The following is a 21,274-nucleotide window of genomic DNA, read 5'->3' as shown; positions in this document are numbered from 1 at the left end:
GCTCACAATTCCATGTCAACATCACCTCTAATACCTTCCATTCTACCCATAAGAGGAGTTCCTCCCACAGCCTCACCCATCGATATCGCTCAAACAACGAGCCCTGGCAAAACCAAGCTCCCCAGAGAACGTCTTGTGGCCGATATATTCACCGAGACAATCTCCAACAATGTGGCACAAGGAAATGGCCATCCTCTCGGCGGCTGCCTCGGCGGTTCTCGCGAGCGTTGACCTCGTAGCTGCCACTGGCGGCATCGCCAACGTCGAGCACGGCACTACACTCCCCGTGGAATCTCGTATCCTCGACCTGCCCGCCAAACCCAAGCGTTCCATCGGTCCCCACCTCGAATCCAAGACCTTCCCCCATGACAACCCCTTCAACATCACCGAGGAGGAAGCCCGCAAGCACGGCCACAAGATCATCCCCGTCGAAAGCGACCTCTGGGACGAGCTTGTCGAGAGCTCCGGCATCAACAGAGACCACCGCAAGAACGCATCCCTCTCGAAAAGGGCAAAATGCGGTAAGAACTGGGACGACGACGACGACCCGCCTAATCCGACCGACTGGTGCACCCCGATCAGGAACACCGGGACGTGCATGCTGGGCCTCTGGGTGAACCGCTTGGTCCCCCACACCGGCCCCAACCGCGGCTGGGTCTTTGACAACACCTGCGAGTGGATCGGCGAGAACGTACCCGCCGCCTATTACGACTGGCAGGAGATCTGCTCCAAGCTCAAGTACGTCACGTTGTTCTTTATTAACCCGGATCGATGGCCTTACATGGCCTACGCCGGCCACTACTACAGCAGCTGGGACGCCGGCTGGGAGCTTTACTATCCCGGTGGGAAGGAGGGCACCCGGCACCCCCCAAGATACTACTACCGCCGCTACTTCAACTGCTCGGCCACTTAGGCAAGCGAACTGCTCTGCTGAGCGTCGCCATGGGTGGATATGGGTTTGATTGCAGAAACACATGCAAGGCGGCCAGGAGCTGAATGTGCGGGTTTGGGTGGGTGGTTTACCTAGCCCACCTAGTCAATACTAGTAAACCCCTAGAGTCAAATGAATTCATTACACACCAGCGCTTGGAATGGGGTTTCCCATTAAAACGTCAAATTTCGCTTTTTTTTGTTGTTGTTGATGATATACAGTCCTCCGGGGCGGTGCAGTTTCCGCAGATCGCCAGTGTACATGCGAGAAGAATCCTGAACTCTCATGAATGGAAGGGTATCTTGGGTGAGCCGACACCTCACCTGTGTACGTGGCGACCCCCTGTCTGTCTAGATGCGTGAGGCACCTACTCGAGTCTGCAACACGCACACGCACACACTCTCCTCCACGACGTCGTCTCGCACCACTACCGCTCCGGCCCGCGCCCCTTACTCGTCGTCGCCGTCGCTCTTCTTTCTCTTTTTTCTCTTGTGGCCCAGCTCTTCGGGCGGTACAAACTCCTTTTCCCTCTCGCGCAGCCTCTCCTCCTTCTTCTGCTTCTGCTGCTCCATGCGCTCGGCCTGGGCGGCCTTGGCCTTGGCCTCCTTGCCCAAAAAGTACTCGCCCGTCTCGATCTGCTTGTCGACCTTGCTCTTCTCGGGAGCGGGCGGGAAGGGGGTGTAGACCTTCTTGCTCTTGTCGGTGACCTTGAGGGGCACGCGTCTCTGGCTGAGCGTCTTCTTCTTGAAGTTGGGCAGGAAACGGTCCCAGCTCTCGTTGGCGAGTTCCGGGTCCTTTGCGAGCTCGCGCTTGATCATGAGCTCCTTGATGTGGTAGATGGGGTGGATGTTGGCCATGCAGTCCTCGACGACGCGGCGCACCTCCTTCAGGCCCTTGAATGGCCCCATGACGGAGACTGTGCTGCCCTGGACGAGGATGTAGGTCTGGGTGAGCAGCTCGAGGGCCTTGAGGGTAGAGCCGTTGGGGCCAAGAATACGCTGCCGGCGCTTGACGTAGCGCTCCTTGTTGCGCACCAGGTTGCGGATCTTGATGATGTCGCAAGCGACGCCGTCTTCGAGGATCTTGAGCGCCTGGGGCGCGGGGACGCTTCGAGCGAGGAGCTTGATGAGGTCACGGGCGTTGAGAATGGCGGCGGGGTCAAACGTTTTTCTGTAGCAGTGCCTATTAGTTTCTCCCGTGTACTACTACTATACGAGGCCCGGGCGTCGAATGGGCGATGAGGGGGGATCCCGAAATACTCACCTCGTTGTCTTGACGGTCATGGAGCCCTCAATCAAGTCGAGCGAGCAGGCAATGCCCGTCTTCTCGAGGGCCTTTGTGACGAGAGGCCATGCCTCCTTGAGGTAGACTTCGCGGTACTTGGGGAAGACGATCGCAAAGGACGACTCTTCGGCAAAGGTGCCGCCGGCGTTGTCGGCGGGGGTGAAGGCGTCGATCTTCCACTTGTCGATATCGTCCGTATCCCACGGCTTTTCCTTCTTGTATGTGGAGGGCATCGTGGCGGTCGTCGGGTGTTGGAAAGACGCAGAATCGGCTGCCGTCTCTGTTTACCGAGGAAAAAGAAGTGTAGGACGCTTAGTGGCGCTGGTGGTCGAATCTTTTTTTCGGAGCTTATCGATATGGATATGGGTGGGGCTCCCCGACCCGGCCTGATACCAGGACCCCAGTTCATCGTTTCTCTTGTCCTCATCGTCGCTCTTCGGCCTTCTCACACATAGTAGAAGTGAGTGTGTGTAGGCTTTGGAATTGAGCCTTCTGATGACATCGGCTGCGCTGTACAAGGTGCTTACCTCCTTTAGCAGCCAGCAACCTTGGCGACTCTGCGACGTCGACATTTCAAAGAGACATTGACGCTAAGTAAATTGATTTCGCGGCCAGATGCGGCAAGCCAGCAAGTCCTATACTATGTACTCCGTACGATGCTCCGATGCGGGAAGGATTGGGAAAGTATCGACACTGGCAATACCTAGCTAGGTACCGTAGGTAAGTACAGATACTCCGTAGATTTACGGATACAAATATCTGGACGGATACAAGGGGCAACTGACACTGCCCCTTATGACGGTACGTTGCGACATGCGAAAAACTCTTTTCAGTTTGTTGACCCAGCGCACAGCTGCTCGTGCTGTAAGGCTGACTTCAGTAGGCGGGCCAATCATGACCCGCTTTCAGTTGTGAGTTCCAGCGGGTGCCCCCCAGAACGACCACTAGACAATCGCACTTGATAGGTCCGATCAAATCGACAGTTATCGCGTAGCGAATTGTTGACGATTAGGGGGATACGGGATCGAAATCGTCCATTCTCTCTGTCCTTTTACTCTTCCCAAGGACCACTCGTTCCAATGTCTAAGACCTCATTGTAACTTCGCATCAAACTTTGAACTTTCGGCACTCACATAACTCCACTGACATTGGAGGCACCGTACCTGCATTGGGATCAAGTCGACACCTTCCTTGCCTACCTACCTACCTGGTCGCGCCTCCTGCGTGCCTTGCCGCATCAATTTTTTTTCCCCTTCCCTCTTCCTCACCAGTCCTCCCTCGTCCGTCCACCCACCGGCCTCCCCCGACTGCCCAATTCGTCTCCCGCAACCTCGCATTGACCAAACATCAACACCGGACGGGTACCCTCGAGCCAGCACGTGAATCTTTTCGCTGCGGAAAACTTGGACTTTACGCGACCGCCCACCCAAACACTACAAGGGCAGCACCTCGCCAGCTCACCCATCTTCCCACGAAAGCCCGACTATCCTCCGCGACGAATCCGCCGCAACCGCCATCGTGGCCGTCATTCAAGATCCTGCGCCTGCTTCGGCCTTGGACAGACTCGCAGACCACGACCTACCTTCCTTCCGATCCGTCATGGAAGAAGCCACTGCCCTCGCCAACCTGGCGTTGCCACAGACCAACATCGAGCCCATCTCCCGACCTAGTTCGACCTCGACCTCCGAGTCAGCGTCCGCGTCTTTGCCCCAGTTGCCGGGCATTTCAGCACTCGCCCAGGCCAATTCCGCGACCAGTTCGCCCCAGATGCGGTACGTTGATAAATGATGGAGGATTTGTTAGGCAGGCTCCGGTCACCCTTAATGCGTTCCCTATTCTCGCACCCTTCTGCCCCCTTTATGTTTAGCTTCTTCAACGTCGTACAGGCGAAAAAGGGCGACAAGATGGTCCGTTGGCTGAAGCCGACTCGAGGTGTTGCTCAAACCGGCGCGCTTTCTTCGCCCGCCCGCGCAATCGTTACTAACGGAGCGGCTTTGGTGGATGCACTTGCGCAGCATGCGCACCTCTCACCGGCGTTGTTACGCAACCCCATTGACTGCGCGACAACTCGGCCTCTTTCTGTTATCACGAAAAGAGTGGAGGGATAAGGACTGATATATGATCCACACAGAGAAGCGATTCCCGCGACCGCTCCCGCCGCATCCACACCGACACACGCGCCAGCGCCAGCGCCAGCGCCCGCTCCCGCGCCTGCCCCAGCGCCTGCCCCCGCGCCGACTCCAACGTACGCCTCTGGCGGAGGTTCCACCACGGTATGTCGGTTCCGTTCCTATCGTTCCCCTGGCGAGCCAATCCAAGGAACGCCTCAGAACACACCCCAAGCGCACATGACAGTTGTAATTCCCCTTATCGCGCGAGCGTATCAGTGGCTGGTCTGCCTTCCGTTATCTCCAACCCTGTCGCTGGTGGGGAAAAGCGGGGCGAGAAGATAAGATTACGCTCGACCGGCGATTATCAGAATATTTCTTGCTTTCCTCATCAATCCCGCATCAATCCCGCACCACCGGCAGCATTCGCGCAAAGCCGTCAGCATTATTTTTTGCCTTTCCTATACTACCAAACTGCTCCGCGGACCTCCAGAGGGCCTCTTTGTCATTCCCCTCATTCTTCTTTAACGGGTTCGGGACTTTTTGTTTCGGAAGACACCACCATGATGGCCAGCGGCGCTAACGATCGCGACTCTACACAGCCAACATGTCAAAACTGCCAAACCTCGACTACGCCTTTATGGCGTCGCGATGAATACGGGACGGTTCTTTGCAATGCGTGTGGTCTGTTTCTGCGTCTCCACGGGCGCCCTAGACCGATTTCGCTCAAGACCGATGTCATCAAGTCTCGGAATCGCGTCAAGACGATGCGCCCCGGCATGGCCTCGAAGAAGAAGGTTTGTCATGCGCCTTCAGACCTCGCTCTCAGTGGCAGGTTATCGTTTGCTAACGCAGCGTTTGGGAGCAGCAGCAGCATGGCCACAACTTCACCGGCGCGACCGACCCCAACGGCCTTGACCTACACGGGCAGCATCCTGGCTCCGCCCAACGACGACCCTCCCAGAAATCTACGAACGGCAACGCGGACGGCGAATCCCCTGTGTCTCGGACCGGAACCCCCTCTCTGTACAACCCCAGCCTCCCCGTATTCCAGGGCATGGACGACGCGCAGCTTCAGGCAGGCCTGCAAGGGTTCTCCGACAACCGTGCCGGCTCCCCCCTGAACGGCGACCGCCATCTCGACATTCCCCAGACCCATGAACAGCTCATCGCGACCAACTCGGCCCTCAAGACCCGCGTCAGCGAGCTGGAGTTGATCAACGAACTCTTCCGTGGCCGGCTGAGCCAGATGGAACAAGATGAGGCAAGCGCAAGACGTGGGCAGGAAATCAGCGGCAAGGCCGAGGCTCAATTGCGCATGCAGCTCGAGACGAGCAAGAAGCAGCTGGAAGAGAGCCACCGCAGAGAGAACAACCTCAAACGTCGTCTTGACGAGCTGGAGCTGGAGCTCAAGGAGGCCCTCGATATGTCAGACTCTGGTCGCGCAGCAAAGAAGCTCAAGGTCACGGAGATGGTCGGCAAATCCGAAGTCTCCACGCCTCAGTCCACCACATGATGCGTTGACGATGATCCGCAAGAATCGCGATATTACTTTGGCGGCCCGGATACTGGCTGCTTATGCGCTCATGACCCGAGGAACAACAACCGCCTCGGGGCCCTTGTATCACCAACATCGGTCTATTTCCCCCTCCTTTCCCATTTCTGGATCGAGCATACGCGCATTCCATCGACTCCCCCCCCCCCCCCCCCCCCCCCCGAAAACACAAAAAGGACTTGCCAAGTGTTGCAGACTTTATCACGCTTATACCTATAATGCTGCGTGTTTCCTTGATTTTTTGCTTTCTCCTCATAGGCAGTCACGCCCATGTCGCGTCCTGGACCTTGTGGGGGACCCGGGCTATGAAGGTTTGATTGTTAGAGGGACAGACCGGCGTTGCGGCCCCTCTTGGACTTGGACCCATGAGGGAAGATGATCTTAATACAGGAGAGTAGAAAGGGGTCTGATGAGAGGTGGGACCGGTAGTCACGACCACCGGCGATCACCACAAAAAAATAACCATTGATGAGGATTTGAGGGACGGAACCCTTTGCGATGGAGTACATAGGACGCTGTTCGAGGGCAATCCCCCTTGGAATATGGGATACTCAAAAGTCTATTCATTTTCTTCTTCTTCTTCGCGACCGAAAAATAAAGGCCTGAAGCCGTGGATGACAAGCATTTTGTGTGTTCCCGATTTCTGTGATTGCAGATGCTGAAGAACAGCCATATAATACTGCTTTTCAGCCCCCCCCCCCCCCCCCCTCCCTCTCATTATCGACGCTCAATCTTTGTCGGAGGGAAGAAGCAACACGTAGTTGACACGTGGACCTTGACTAGATACAGACCAACTAGATTGCTGCAACCCTCAACGGTCTCGGCTTGCGCTTGTATCAATTGCCCTGAGAAGGCTGGCAGTGGAAATAAGAAAAGAGGAGGATCAAGGTTCCCAGCCTCGGTCGGTCCTATATATCAGCGTCCCCCTGTCGCCGACCGCCCCGCTCCGGCGCCGAGGTTCGGCAAGAGACGAGAGACGGACGACACCCGTACCCGGGAAGCTCCAGTGGGGACGACGGAGGGACCGCGGACGATTTGCTGTTGGGAGCCCACACTGCAGGCCGCTCTCACAAAAAGGTTACCTAGATGCCTAGGTACGGATGACTATCTATATCTCTCTCGAAGTTGGGGGGGGGGGGGATTAAAAACCAGCAGAACCGTGGGGGCCGGGCGTGTCGGCCGCGCCAATGACGAATTGCTCCAATGCAATGCATACAAGTTCATGGACGGCAGGATAGAAACGCTGCCGGGGAGGGAACGGGGGAAGGGAGGGGTAGACAAGGATGTCCACCTCGGGTAGGATGCTGGATGGAAAACCCGCTCTCCACTGCATGGGAGAACCGTCGATGTTCTCTTATCGTGGGAGCGGGCGCGGGGTTTCGATACGGAGGTACGTGTCTGGCGGTCCCTCTGGCGATCGCACAGGTACACATGGTTGAGGACCCCTCACACGAAGAGGGAAAAAAAAAAAGAAATAAACAATAAAAACATTGAGGCTCAACATGAACTAGCTACCGTCACAACGGCATAGTGTGCATATATAGCATGCGCCATGGCGGAACTTTGTAGCAAGTGATCTTTTCAGCTCTCCCCCTCCCCCCTTCTCTCCCCTGGCTCTCGGACTATCTTCTCTTCTGCCCCCAAGGCCTCAATCCCCGACTCTTCTTCATTCATCTCCCTAGCCGAACCCGGTCGCCCTAGATAAGACAGGGATGGAGCGGGATGTCGGGTTTAGTCAGATGGACAATACAGAAATCTACGTAGTAATGTTCCTCGAGGTGCGTACGCGTACTGCATACGAAGGGAGAAGGAGGTGGTACGGCGGGATGGGATAGATAAGACATTACCCCATCAGCACAAAAAAAAATAAAACGTCGTCCTATCGACGAGTAGCCGATAAGGGGAGGAAGTAAACAACAACCTCTCTGGTGTCTCAGTGTCTCACGTCCCTCCTTGGGATCGCCCTGCCCACCTACCTTGCAAAATTCCACATGGCAAAATAACCCAGACGACCGACCGTGTCTAATGAGGCGCCTCCAGTGCTCAGTGCGCTTGCCAAGAAAACAACAATATTGGGATTGACCATCGTGAGACGTAGCAAAGTACAGGTCAATAACCCGTATCCTCCCCCTCCTTCCCCCAAGGGAAAATCGAAAACGGAAGACTCTGCGTCGTGGCGACTTCTGATGACGAGAGAGGCAAACTATCCCCAGCCGTCGTCCCCCAGAAAAGGATGGTTCTCACTCCCCCCCCCCCCCCCCCCCCTTTTTTTTTTCCCTCTCGGAGACGGACGAGAAGTGTGGGAAGACGGGGGAGGGGAATGCAGTGCGCCTCGTCCCGAAGGTTTGGGCAGGGGTGGGCGGGGCGACAGATTATCACGGATTCCAGTTCTGCTCACCGGATACCTGTTTTCGTTCCTCCTTCACCAACGGTGGGTGGTAGGTACCTAGGTAGGTAGGTATCTACCAGGTAGGCTCTCCCTATTTGCCTGTCTACCTGGGTATATTTCTCTGTCCGAGCTCGGCAGGAAGAGGCGATACCTGTGCCTATGAATTACTCCGTGATGGCGAAAAGCATACCACCCACACGGCTCACCAGTCTCTCCCAACAGTCTCCCTGCGGTGATGGTAGTGGCGCTGGCGCTCCATTCTAAATGGCGTGCAAAGGGTCCTCCTTCGCGCGGACGCGGCCCGTGTAATTGACGCCAGAGAGGATCCGCGGCGGGTAAAAGTTGAAACCCATAACATGGGGAAACAGGCGAGGAAGGATACTGGACGCCAGGGGTTCAACATAGGTATCGCTCTCGAATCGAAACCAACTCGACCCAATCGAATCCCATCACCAAACGGGGGGAGGGGGTTCTCCACGCCAACAGTTTTCGCGGAGACATCCAAGTACCTTGTCTTGCCAAAGGGTAGACAGAAGGAGAGGGGAGGGTGGAGGGGGAAGAAGAAAAAGAAAATCAAGAAGGAAAAAAAAAACCGAGAGGGCGAGCCAGTAGCTGCACTGCCGCCCCTCGGGGGCTAGGCCAAGCTTTACGTTATTGTACAGTTCCCCTAGTCCTCCACACTTTCCCCTCGGCTCTCCTCCGCTTGCCGTGTCATTGGACAGTTGGGTTGGTCCGCCGTGCCCGAGCGGACGCTTTAGGCAAGTTACTTCTCACCTTTTGGGCCACGGCTCACGGAGGGAATCGGGGGACGGACGGCAAGGCGAAGTGGTGGCACCCTTGGAGATACAGAATACGAGATAGTGTGTGTGTGTGTGTGTGTGAGAGAGAGAGAGAGAGAGAGAGAGAGAGGAGAACAAGAGCAAAAAGTTGTCATGTATACTCCGTACTCGTCCTCGTCCAGCATGGCGGCATGATCCCATATCAACCGCACACCCGCCCGCTCGTTCCTCCACCCACACGCACTGTTACTATCCGTAATCTTTTGCTTCTCAAAGACTGCTTCTTCCACCCTCTGCCCCCCTGCTTGCCTGTTTATCTGTTTGCTAGTTTACCAGTGTTTGTGTATGTAGTGTGTTTGATGTGCGTGCGGACGTGTGGAACATTACAGCTTATAGGTCTGGTCTGACTGACACCAGGGAGGAACGTCCGTGTCTATCCCTCTTGGGTTGCCCTCCAAAGACATTCCAGACTGGTCCAGCTCCATACCTCCTCTCACGCTCGCCCATACCTACCCATCTACACACGCGATCTTTACCCTCGCCTCCTTCTTGTGTTGACAAGACAGCAAAAGGTGCCATTTCGGTTTCGGTTTCCGCCCTTTACTCCGAGCAGCTCCCGGTCCCTCATTTACATTGCACCATGTCGAGGACCGGGGCCAGTTAATCGTCCGCATCCCTCTCTCTCCAGAGCGGCACAGTCCCTTTCGTTCAATACCAGCAAAAGAGACTCACCTTCTCTAAACCGGCCCATCGTCATAACTGCATTTCGGGACCGCTGCAACGGATCGGAACCAAAGATGCTTCAGTTGTCGACGCTGTCAAGCCGGGCCGGCTACAGCCCTCTCGTTCCCTCTCCTCTCAACCCGCAAGTCCACGCCATCGCGCCGCAGCGGTACCAGAGACTACGTGAAAAGAGACGCCAGCAGAGCCGTGGGGACGTGAGCCCGACCCAGAGGCTGCTCCGTCACAAGGCCGCCATGGCCTGGAAGTCGGAGGCTCTGACGCGCGAGAGCACGATTTACACCCGCGAGGAAATCCTCGACATCATCGCCGAGTGCGACCGTCAAGACGCCGCGGCGAGGGGTAACGCTGCCATCACCACCACCGCCACCTCCGACGACAACAACAAATACAAGCAAGCAGAGAAGCAGCATCCCCAAGTACACATCCGCGCGGCACATTGGAAGGAGCACAACGGTGAAGAGTATGACTTCTTCTGCGAGGCCGACGAGTTCGATGCCGGTGATGCAGACGAGGGCTCACTGCAGTGGTCCTCATTCGTTCCCAGACCATTCTCCAAAGACACGGCACGCCGCGTTGTGTTGGCATTCGGACTAATGTGTATATGCGGGTGTCTGCCGGTGCTTCGAGCCAACGGCTTCCACATCTACCCGGCCACCGAGACGCCATAGAGGTGCTTCAACCGCCAGCCTCTCCGTCTATCTTTTTTTCAACTAATCGAACACAACCACGATTTCGCCATTCATTAATCGGAGCGGGGAATCTTTCTGGCACTAGCCTCTCTCCCCAAAAAAAAAGAGAGGGGGAAGAGAGGAGTCTATTCGGAACGGCTCTCGATCGTCGCCCATATATCATGCCGAACAAGTTCTCAGCCGTGGAGCAAATATTACACACCGTCTTGGCGGTTCTGGAGAGCCTCGGCGAAGCGAGGCTACCTTTTCTCATTATCGGGCGGAGCAGCAGGGTTTCTTTTGTCTTTTGGGGGTTCGGCGTTGGCTTGCTTGGCGGCATCGTCCGTAACTTCTTCTTGATTGGCCTGCTTGGCATGGTTCACCTGCCAAATAGCCCGTTCGATCTCGACGGCCAACTCGGGCACGTCCAGCACTTTGGCGATACGCTGGCCATTGGCCTGCGAAAGCAGGATCGCCTCGTCCTCTGCGTTTTCCGCTTTGCCCTGCAGAGGTTCGCTTTGGCCCAGGGCTGGTTTCGACGGCGTCTGGGTCGTGTTTTTGGGGATCAACGGCGTATAAATGTCGTTCAGCAGCTTCGATGGGGATAGGGCCAGGAGTTTGTTATCAACGAGGAATCGGAGGTGCTTGCCTCCCTCGAGAGCGCGCCAATGCGACCAAGCTCTATAGGCTAGGTAGAAGAAGGGCAGGTTAGGTATCCTAGCGGATCGTAATGTCAGCAAAAAGTTACTGAAAAAAAAAAGTCACCATCACTTACACCGGTACGAGCGCGAAGGGCGCCGATATGGGCATGCCAATCAAGCACCATATAAGCTTCCTCTTGTGCAGCGCGTCCCGTTCCTTCGCCAGTGTCCTAACGACCTGCTCCGCCTTCCCCGTGGGGATAACCTTGTCCGGGAAGACCAGCTCAATCTTCTCGTTGCCCTTGAGCTCGTCGTCCTTGCGACGCGCCGAGATGGGCGGGACCGACTTCAGGCCCCATTCCTCGTAGGGGATCCGACGGAGGGCGTAGTTGCCGTAGTTGACGACCTTCTTCTGCCAGCCGCTCTCCCTGGCTTCCCAGCCGGCCCACAGCTTTGCGGCCTTCTTGCCAACCTTGTCCGCCAAGCCTTGCTGGCTGTTGGTCGCAACGTTGAGGCGCTGCGCGTAGAGCAGAGTCCGGCTCGTGGTGAGCGGGAGTAGGTAGAGGCGCATAGTGGGCACCACGGCACAGCTCGAGTAATGATGAAATGGCGGAAAAGAGAGACAGAGAGGAACAGTCAGTTGTCGGCAGCGGCCGATCGGTCGGTTGGTCGAGGAGATGCGACGGTTGAGCCCCGCGGTGATTGCGACAGGACGCAGTGGGGGAGGGGGGGGGGGGGGAGTGTGCGTTTTGGCTCGGGGTCAAAGTGATTCAACTCGTCGCGACTTGCATGACGGTATTCTATGTATACTCGGCCGAGTGAGGGGAGGATGCGATAAGTCGTGGGGAAGCGACACGATGCAGGGCGGCCTCACGGTCCTTGTCCTTCAGCAGGAGGCAATTTTGACGTGTGTCGTGGAGTCTGCGTTTGGAAGCTCTGAGCCTCCCGGCCCTTTGCTAGCACGCCAAACCGACCCCCCTGTCGTACATCTTAGCTTCTGGGTCAAGCTTTCTGGATTGAGCCTGGGACCACAGGCGGCAGTGACGCAGGCGGGCGTCATAGGCTTTTGTAGCGTTTTAAGTGGCGTGCTGGGTTCGCTTCGCGGTCCATTGTTAGGACGATACCTGTAGGGATGCCCCTCAGAGCTTAAGAATGGTTACGTTGCGACCAGTTGGGGATCCCCCACTGCCCCAGTCAGGCTACGCAATAGGGGAAGAAATGGCGAGCCAGGGGGGCTTTAACTGTCCCGAAGCGTGTGATCGGGTCCACAGGACGTGTGATCCTCTACCTTGTCCATGTTTTCTTCTTTTTCTTTCCTGGTGCCTGGCTGGTCCCAATCTGCGCTTGCGCAAATTGGCCCTCAAAAGTCGCTTAAAAACAGGTGGTACATTTCCTTCCCTCCCATCGCATGCCGGTACCTACGCTACGGATACTATGTACATAGTAGATACCTACCTAGGTAGATGGGTACCTAGGTAGATGGGTACCTAGGTAGCAGTGGGTACTCGACGTCTGGTGTATCCGTCCACGGCCCACAGGCTGCTCCAGTGCTGCCGCAATCTGCCTGCCTCCCAGGGCACGCTCCATTGGATATCCTTCCTTCCTCCCGTTCCGCAGCCCTCCCTTCGTTTAGTCTTCTTCTTGCGAGCTGCCTGTCCGTGTTGCGCTGCGACGGGTGCTGCAGTCTTTCTGCAAGGTTTCCCGGTTTGCTGGAACGCCCGGGCAAAAGGTGCCGTCACCGATTCAACCGTGGAACATTTGGAGCGTCGTATCGATCGTCTTCTCCATCCGTCCATCTCTCTCTCGCGTCTTCGGTGTGTATGTGTATTCATAGCAGCTGGACGACGCCGACGACGTTGACACGACGAAGCCAAGGAATAGACCACCAGCCAGCAGCACTAGCTAAGTCCCTCTCCACGAGACACACACACACACACACACACACGCACATCCAACACAGCCGCCGCCGCCTCTGCCTCCGCCGCCGTTGAGAGAGCACCCAACGATTGCTGACCTCCTCGCGTCACGCGCGCCCACCTCCCTGGCCCTTACTGTCACCTTTCCTTTGCATTGACTTGCTTTTGCAGTCCGCCCTTGCTTTCCAGACCAAAACCCGGCATTCTTTCGCTTCTCTCGCTCCTTCGTCGTCACCCTTTCCTTTAATCCTCTTACCAGTGTACCGCCTTCGACCATACATACGTGCACAATACCACATCGCCACACGTGCTAGTATCGATAGCATATACATCCTATCCTGTAGCTTCGGCCGAAAGGCGGAGTGCATATTAATATGCGAGCCTTCTTCTGCGCCATTAAGAAAGCATTAAACCCACGACGCCCTCGGTCACTGTCCGCATCGACATAGCCCGCATCTTTCTGCTCCAACCGCGGTCGCGACCGCGATGAGCACATCTAGCCATCCGCCCGGCAGTTCTGGCTCACGGGATTTCAGAGCATCGGTTGGCACAAGCAGTACCGCGATCGAAGCAGGTGCCCCGCGACTGAGAGGGCCACGATCACTTCCTCGTAAGATTGAATCCTGGCCCACCCACATCAAAATGGTCACAACCCTTCGAAGGGGGGGGGGGGGGGCCACCGCTGACTATTTCAACGTGATATAGCCTGGATCGACTCATACGAAACTCGATACGGAGCACCAACAGAGGACCAGCTCCAGCTACTATCGCCCCTGCCTCGAGCCGTTCCACCTCACCACAATCATTCTCCCAACGAACCCGACCGCCGTGTATCGAAAGACGGTTATGTCGACTGGACCGGTGACCCTATTCTGGAAAAGGCCCGCCCGAGGACCAGGGCTAAGCTTACAGATGTCTTCCGAGGAAGGGGCGCATTGCATGGCAGGAAATGGGACCATTTGCGAACCGCAGAACCCGTCATCGTCTCGGCACATAGGCCCGCGACCCAAGGCCCACCAGCAGCATGGAGGGACTTTCTTCAGTCGGCGGCCTACGGGCATATGCAAGGCGAAGAGTCGGAGGTTGTAGACGTCGAGGTGCTGGATAAGCTGCAGCCCGGCTTCAATAAACGACACGACGAAACCGTCCATCGAGATTTGGAGAAGGCCTCTTCGAAACAGAAGCGTTCTAAGACCATGTGGCAGAGGATGTGGTCTCTTATATTGCGACATTACCTTGTACCGCTGGTCTTCCGCCTCACCGTCATGCTCACGTCCATCGTGGCGCTGGCCATCGCGGCGCGCATCTACCGGCACGAAGATGACAAGAGCAACAGTAGCCCGGAACGCGCGCAAAGCATAGTCGCCATCGCTGTCGACACATTTGCACTGCCATACATAGGCTACATGCTGTGGGATGAGTACACGGGCAAGCCGTTGGGCCTCCGACCCGCTGTCCAGAAGCTTGCTCTCATCCTGCTGGACCTCTTCTTCATCATTTTTAAATCAGCCAGCACATCCCTGGCATTCGAATCCCTCGTCTTCCATAACGTCGAAGCAGGCCAGGTCAGGCGGCTCAGCCAGGCGTTGGCGTCTTTTATGCTAGCCGGCCTGCTGGCGTGGACCATGAACTTCATGGTCAACATTTTCCGCACAGTTCAGCGACTTGGAGGTGCAGAGGATGAGAGCTCTCACGATCACATGTAGTGTGGGTGTCCCGTCTCAGTCTTGTTTCCGTTGGTTATACCCGGTGTGTATTAAAAGCCTGTACTATAGCTGGAGCGTGGGTCGGTCATTGCGGTTGCTTCCTCCTTTGTTAATCATGAATATCTACTGGCTGTATAGTCACGTCTTGCTGTTCTTGCTTGCACGATCTAGGGTTGTGAATTGAGTCCTTGGGCCAGTTGCTTTGTGCACTTAGTATGAACTATGTTGATGAGCGATTCTCGTTTGGTGCCCAGCCTCTCAAGATAGAGCTCCTACATTAAAAAAAAATACATAGTCCCACCCTTTATATCAAAGAGCCTGGGGTAACTCAGATAGGTAACATCGGCTCTTGTTGGGAACCCAGTGAGAGCAGCATTGACTTGAGCCCTGGAAGAAGACAAGGACAACGTTGCGAGGGAATGGAAGGGAAGGTCATTGAGCTACCTAGATACTCCAAAGCGGCCTGGGTGAGGAAACAAGTGACAGGTAGAAAGTAGTTTTGTAGATATTCAGTATTTTGCAACACATGCAAATAAAGAATGCTCTTGTCAGTCACCCTTTGGTTGTTGGAGGAAAATGACAGCCAGGACGGGTACTTACTTCACAAACGAGACGGCTTTGAGAGATAAAGGGAGAAATAGCGCCTTCTGGTCATTGTACTTTGTCGAGGGTGCAAAGTGGAACATGATGATAGAAGAGTGTCCCAAGAGAAGGCAAAGAGAGGACCAACTACATCAAACAAGGTAGACAAGGTATATCATAAGGCTGATTAACCCCATCGCCGACCTTGCAAGTCTTCCACCCCTGGCCCAAGCAGCAATTAAGCACGACAACGTCAAAACACGCCTTTCCTTTTGCAGATTGCCAAAGACGGAAGTGGAGGGCGGTGTAGGACGGCAGTTCCATGCGCTAGACGCTTCCAGGACGCCTGCTCCACTTTCTTCCCTCTGTCCCAGTTCCAGGCACCCAGGCCCCCCAGCCCAGTCCAGCCGTGGGTGGTTCAGACACCACCACTCAGCATGACGGAGAGGCTCCACCACCACCACTCGCGCTGTGACTGAGTTCCCTGTGGCCCGTAGGCGTCAGTGGTCTGGCTCTCGCTGTCGAGTGTGGGCTGGGTTGGCCTTCTTCAGACCTCCCTCCACCACCGGACGCCTCCATACGCACCTCTCACACACCCTCGCCAGCAAAGCGAACCCCATTACCCAAGCAATCTTTATAACCTTCCCCTCGTCGTGTCTGCCTGATCGCGTCCTCGGCTTGGCTCTGCGTTTGGGCCAGAACCCGTCCTCTTCTTTTCCTTTTTTGCCTTCCCTTCCACGGCGCCATTTGACGATTTCCTTCGTCTTCCGCTTTGACTCAGACAAAAAAGGCCGCCGCCGCGTTCCTTCCCTTCCATCAGCTGTAGGTTACGGTACCTCCGTCCCCCGTCGGGCAGCCTCTCCCTCCTTCCAACCCTTGCGACCACGACCTCGCCTTTCCACCCTTCTCACTTCGACGTCGATTTCTGGAGCCGTCGAGGTCTGTGCCGCAAACACACATATCCCTTCTCTTCCCGAACCCATCCATCTTGACTCTTTATCCTTCCGCCCACAAGCAGAGCAGGACCGAAGCCACATATACTCATTATCTCTTCCCCCATCTGCAGGCGACTCTTCTGAATCCGTCATCTTTCGCGGCTGGTTCTCCCCGCTTCCCCCACGACAAGTCGCCTCCCCCCGAACCAACACCCTATCGCCCCCTACCCCACCACGACGGCCACGACGGCCTCGCCGATTTCCTCTGCCGACCGCGCACTCGACTCGAAATACTCGGATCATGTCAACTGCCAAGATGGCGCCCGCTACCCAAATGCCTCCGGTTCCTAACCGGGAGGACATTGGAGCCACGTGAGTGGACCCCCGAGGCCTCGCGACGGCACCACCGTTGGCCGACATCCCCGCGCTGACTGAATACAGATGGAAGTACCTGGAGGCCGGCATCCAGCGCATCATGCTGGATCTTGAGCGTGGTATCGACATGCAGATCGTAAGTCACGTCACCCCGCGCCGCGTCGCCTCCTCCCTATCCTGATCCGATGAGAAGTGCTGACCGTCGTTCGCTGTAGTACATGGGAGTCTATACGTACGCCATCACCAACTGACCGCCGCAAATAACCCTTCTAACAGTGTCTCTAGTGCCGTTCACAACTTCTGCACCTCCCAAAAAGCCGTTGGGTTGTCAGTTCCTCAGGGAAGCATCGGATCCGGCAACCACAGAGGAGGTGAGCTGGTTTATCAATCCTTTCTACCATCGTGCAGGGCTGACACGCTGATCTACTCGGATAGCTCATCTTCTCGGAGAGGAGCTTTACAACAAGCTCATCGACTATCTCAAGCTACACCTCGAGGGGCTCGTCCAACAGTCCAAAACACACACCGACGAGGCGCTGCTGACCTTTTACATCAAAGAATGGAACCGATACACGATCGCCGCCAAATACATCCATCACCTCTTTCGGTATCTCAACCGCCATTGGGTTAAGCGCGAGATGGACGAAGGCAAGAAGAACATCTACGACGTGTACACTCTCCATCTTGTGCAGTGGCGCCGGGTGCTTTTCGAACAGGTTTCCACCAAGGTTATGGAAGCCGTTCTGAAGTTGGTCGAGAAGCAGCGCAATGGCGAGACCATTGAGTACGGCCAGATCAAGCAGGTTGTTGACTCCTTCGTCTCTCTCGGTCTCGACGACGCCGACCCCACCAAGTCGACTCTCGACGTCTATCGTTTCCACTTCGAGCGCCCCTTCCTGGCCGCCACCAAGGAGTACTACCAAAACGAATCGAAGCAGTTTGTTGCCGAGAACAGCGTTGTCGAATACATGAAGAAGGCAGAGACACGGCTGGAGGAAGAGGAGGAGCGAGTGCGCATGTACTTGCACGCTGATATTATCAACCCGCTGCGTAAGACGTGCAACCAGGCCCTCATTGCCGACCATTCGACGTTGCTCAGAGACGAGTTCCAAGTGCTCCTGGACAACGACAGAGAAGAGGATATGGCCAGGATGTACAAGCTACTCTCGCGGATCCCCGAGGGCCTGGATCCCCTAAGGCAGCGATTCGAGACCCATGTCCGCAAGGCGGGCTTGAGCGCCGTGGAGAAGGTGGCGTCTGACGCCGAGAAGCTGGAGCCCAAGGTTTACGTCGATGCACTACTGGAAATCCACTCTCAGTACTCGGGCCTGGTGACCCGCGCGTTCGAGGGCGAGGCCGAGTTCACCCGATCGTTGGACAACGCCTGCCGAGAGTTCATCAACAGGAACGAGGTCTGCAAGTCGGGATCCAACAAGTCGCCCGAGCTTCTGGCCAAATACACCGACGTACTGTTGAGGAAGAGCGGCAGCGGCATCGAAGAGGGCGAGTTGGAGAACACCTTGACGCAGATCATGACCGTCTTCAAGTACATTGAGGACAAGGATGTCTTCCAGAAGTTCTACTCCCGCATGCTTGCCCGTCGCCTGGTGCACAGTAACTCGTCGTCGGACGACGCGGAGACCAGCATGATCAGCAAGCTCAAGGAGGCGTGCGGTTTCGAGTACACGAACAAGCTCCAGAGAATGTTCCAGGACATGCAGACCTCCAAGGACCTCAACGTCAGCTTCAAGGAGCACGTTGCCGGTCTTGGTATCAACAAGAACGCCCTCGACTCCCAGTACTCCATCCTCGGTACCGGTTTCTGGCCCCTGACTGCGCCGAACACAAGCTTCACCCCTCCGACCGAGATCAACGAAGACTGCGAACGCTTTACTCGGTTCTACAAGAACAGGCACGAAGGCCGCAAGTTGACGTGGTTGTGGCAACTGTGTAAGGGTGAGGTCAAGGCGGGATACTGCAAGAACAGCAAGACGCCCTACACCTTCCAGGTGTCTGCCTATCAAATGGCCATCCTTCTCATGTTCAACGTCAAGGATAAGCACAGCTATGAGGACATCGCGGGCGTGACTCTGCTGAGCTCGGAGGTTCTGGATCAAGCGTTGGCCATCTTGCTCAAGGCCAAGGTTCTCATCGTGTCGCCTGATGGCAAGCCCGGGCCCGGCAAGAGCTTCCAACTCAACTACGACTTCAAGAGCAAGAAAATCAGAGTCAACCTGAACATTGGTGGCGCCAAAGAGGCGAAGCAGGAAGAAGTGGAGACTAACAAGACGATCGAGGAGGACCGCAAGCTCCTGCTGCAGGCATGTCATTTCGTACCCTTCACATCGTCACGCCGTGCTAACAAGCCAATAGTCTGCCATTGTGCGTATCATGAAAGCGAGAAAGAAGATGAAGCACACGCAGCTTGTTAGCGAGACCATCAACCAGATCCGGTCGCGCTTTGTGCCAAAGGTTTCGGACATCAAGAAGTGCATAGAGATTCTTCTCGACAAGGAGTACTTGGAGAGGCTCGAGGACGACGAGCTTGGCTACCTGGCGTAATTGGGAGCGAGCTTCCCTCTCGGGAGAATGAAATAAATACCCTCTTGCCTTTCTCGAGTGTTCATGTATTACAACACCCTCAAAACTGCATAAACAAACCACCCCCAATCTTACCAGGCATTGATTTTGATTTACACGGGCACACATCAGGCATGTGCAGGTTCTCAACAACAGAACGGAGGAACACTGATGAATGGGGAGGTTTTTTTCTTCTTCTTTTTCATTCTGCTTTGGGACTGGGGCGGCTGGCTGGTAGGCGGACGGGGTTAGAAAGCTGCATGCAGGTTCATCTTGATTGTTCCCAAGAAAAAAAAAAAGAAAAAAAAAAGACATGCTTGCACATTTCTTGTCTTGGCAGTAGCGGACTTGAGGGGCATTTCCAAACCACCCCTTCATGTACGGATCATGTAGTGAGACTCATGCTCATTGCTTCTTCTCTACGGTCGATGTCGCGTGCTTATAAGAGGGGAACCCGGATGTGATCATGCATCTCGTATCTTCGAGGTCTGGTGAGAGGCCCATATCCTTGACGCATGTATGCTTGAGCAGGACCGGGTGCTAATTAGCACCAATAATCTGGTCTTACATGCCCTGCGTTTCCCCGTAACCCTCTGCTTGTGCCCGGCAAGAAGAACTTGGAGAGAAACCAGACGGTTTGCAGACTCCAGCACTCTTGATCTTAGATGTCGTCGTCAACTTTGTTGATCGGGCCGTTGTGCGTTTTGAGGCGAGACTGTGGACTGTCAGTGATGAATGATATCCCATGCATGGATCTGATTATTCTATAGGCTAATACATGGGGGACATAGCAGCTGCTCGCTTATGGGTATAACTGACCAGTGTTCCTTCTACATGTACTTCTCTCTGGGGCCTTGCCTGCAACAGTAACAGTTATTCCGCCACATATCTCAGCAGCGTACATAGTACGATGGTAATCCCGCCATGGCACAATATTGGCTCTTTATCCGGGTCGATGATGTATGGCCCGACTCTGGTACGAGGGTCAAACACCCAGCACCTCCGTCTTGGAAACACTGCGGACTCGCTTGCCGTTATACGTCAAGACGATCTGCGACTCGCCGTTTCCAGCCTCAGCATGGCGCATGGTAACCCCTAGTCCTCTCAGCCCCTCCTCCTCCGCCCGCTGGTTCCAGAGCATCTGCCGTACAGTCCCGTCACTGGAACACGAGACAAAGCCCATCGGCCAGCGGCTCCGGCCCAAAGCCTCTCGAACGCCCTTGCTCGCCGTCTTCTCGCTGGCTAGGAGCGCAACGACGCCGCTACCGCGCCACCCGACAGGAGCGCCGATAAAGGAGCCCTCCAGCTCCCGGACTAGCGAGGGACCGGCACGCTGGGCGCCTCCCTTGCATTGCACAATGACCTTTATAGGTTGATTCTGAGAGGGTACGTTCCATGTACCGAGGAGGTCGATGCCATTGTCCGAGGCTCCGCCTACCCGGATGGCCTGGATGCCGTATTGCGAGAGGGTTGAAGATACTACGTACTCGTAACGGGTTCCGACGTAGACTGTTGATGCAACGTCGAGACCGGTGCGTTCCGCATACGCGAGAAAGGATGCGAGATCGCGGTGGTGTGTTGTTGGAGGATCAGGGTAGAGTAGTTCGGGGCGTACCTTTTTGCCCTGTCTTAGTGATGGCCATGTTGAAATGAATGTTGAGTGAAGCAAGGGGATGACGAGGTGCGATGGTTGGGGCCGTTGCCGGAGTAATAAGCGTCGTATAACGTGCATTCTCTGCGAAGTTGATGGTGCAAGTGGTAAAAGTACCTAACAGGTCAGTCGGTATGTATCATCGTGCAGAGAGGTTGGGGAGGCAAGTACTTTATGAGTATTGAAAGCGCCGAAACCTCGTTAACATGAGTTGAAGTCGAGATTGGCAGGGAAGGGTACGTACCGCGTCCGGCAGGCACTGCGTGGAAGCTGGCCAGTGCACCTGCAGCAAGTACCCTGGCGGCGTGAGATAGGTCGGTAGGTACCTTGGCAGATCGCCGGACCAGAACCTAGGTAGCATTTAGCCCCGCGAAACCATCGCCGTCACTCGTGATTGCAGCCTTGCCTGTCACCGCATACTCAAACAAAC

General features: G+C 55.7%; 8 protein-coding genes across 8 annotated transcripts; 5 read left to right on the top strand and 3 right to left on the bottom strand.

The window, feature by feature from the left end:
- Positions 1-169: 169 nt before the first annotated feature.
- Positions 170-913, top strand: GLRG_02757 (uncharacterized protein; the record flags this gene model as incomplete). Its single annotated transcript, XM_008093442.1, has 1 exon — positions 170-913. One exon carries the CDS (start codon positions 170-172, stop codon positions 911-913), a length of 744 nt encoding a protein of 247 aa, XP_008091633.1.
- A 467-nt stretch (positions 914-1,380) lies between these two features.
- Positions 1,381-2,448, bottom strand: GLRG_02756 (ribosomal RNA assembly protein KRR1; the record flags this gene model as incomplete). Its single annotated transcript, XM_008093441.1, has 2 exons — positions 1,381-2,101; positions 2,195-2,448. The coding sequence occupies 2 exons, from the start codon at positions 2,446-2,448 to the stop codon at positions 1,381-1,383; spliced, it is 975 nt and encodes a 324-aa protein (XP_008091632.1).
- Positions 2,449-3,814: 1,366 nt separating this feature from the next.
- On the top strand, positions 3,815-5,839 carry GLRG_02755 (GATA zinc finger; the record flags this gene model as incomplete). The annotated part of the gene is made up of 5 exons (XM_008093440.1): positions 3,815-3,987; positions 4,083-4,122; positions 4,347-4,488; positions 4,879-5,120; positions 5,192-5,839. 5 exons carry the CDS (start codon positions 3,815-3,817, stop codon positions 5,837-5,839), a joined length of 1,245 nt encoding a protein of 414 aa, XP_008091631.1.
- A 4,004-nt stretch (positions 5,840-9,843) lies between these two features.
- On the top strand, positions 9,844-10,458 carry GLRG_02754 (uncharacterized protein; the record flags this gene model as incomplete). Its single annotated transcript, XM_008093439.1, has 1 exon — positions 9,844-10,458. One exon carries the CDS (start codon positions 9,844-9,846, stop codon positions 10,456-10,458), a length of 615 nt encoding a protein of 204 aa, XP_008091630.1.
- Positions 10,459-10,718: 260 nt separating this feature from the next.
- Positions 10,719-11,670, bottom strand: GLRG_02753 (uncharacterized protein; the record flags this gene model as incomplete). Its single annotated transcript, XM_008093438.1, has 2 exons — positions 10,719-11,175; positions 11,234-11,670. The coding sequence occupies 2 exons, from the start codon at positions 11,668-11,670 to the stop codon at positions 10,719-10,721; spliced, it is 894 nt and encodes a 297-aa protein (XP_008091629.1).
- Positions 11,671-13,501: 1,831 nt separating this feature from the next.
- On the top strand, positions 13,502-14,721 carry GLRG_02752 (uncharacterized protein; the record flags this gene model as incomplete). The annotated part of the gene is made up of 2 exons (XM_008093437.1): positions 13,502-13,625; positions 13,721-14,721. The coding sequence occupies 2 exons, from the start codon at positions 13,502-13,504 to the stop codon at positions 14,719-14,721; spliced, it is 1,125 nt and encodes a 374-aa protein (XP_008091628.1).
- A 1,833-nt stretch (positions 14,722-16,554) lies between these two features.
- GLRG_02751 (Cullin family protein) lies at positions 16,555-19,175 on the top strand (the record flags this gene model as incomplete). The annotated part of the gene is made up of 6 exons (XM_008093436.1): positions 16,555-16,610; positions 16,680-16,749; positions 16,829-16,845; positions 16,899-16,984; positions 17,049-18,946; positions 18,987-19,175. 6 exons carry the CDS (start codon positions 16,555-16,557, stop codon positions 19,173-19,175), a joined length of 2,316 nt encoding a protein of 771 aa, XP_008091627.1.
- Positions 19,176-20,178: 1,003 nt separating this feature from the next.
- On the bottom strand, positions 20,179-20,925 carry GLRG_02750 (uncharacterized protein; the record flags this gene model as incomplete). The annotated part of the gene is made up of 1 exon (XM_008093435.1): positions 20,179-20,925. One exon carries the CDS (start codon positions 20,923-20,925, stop codon positions 20,179-20,181), a length of 747 nt encoding a protein of 248 aa, XP_008091626.1.
- Positions 20,926-21,274: the final 349 nt, after the last annotated feature.

The sequence above is a fragment of the Colletotrichum graminicola genome (genome assembly GCF_000149035.1).
Source record: "Colletotrichum graminicola M1.001 genomic scaffold supercont1.8, whole genome shotgun sequence".
Taxonomy (NCBI): domain Eukaryota; kingdom Fungi; phylum Ascomycota; class Sordariomycetes; order Glomerellales; family Glomerellaceae; genus Colletotrichum; species Colletotrichum graminicola.
This window is presented reverse-complemented; position numbering and strand designations above follow the sequence as displayed.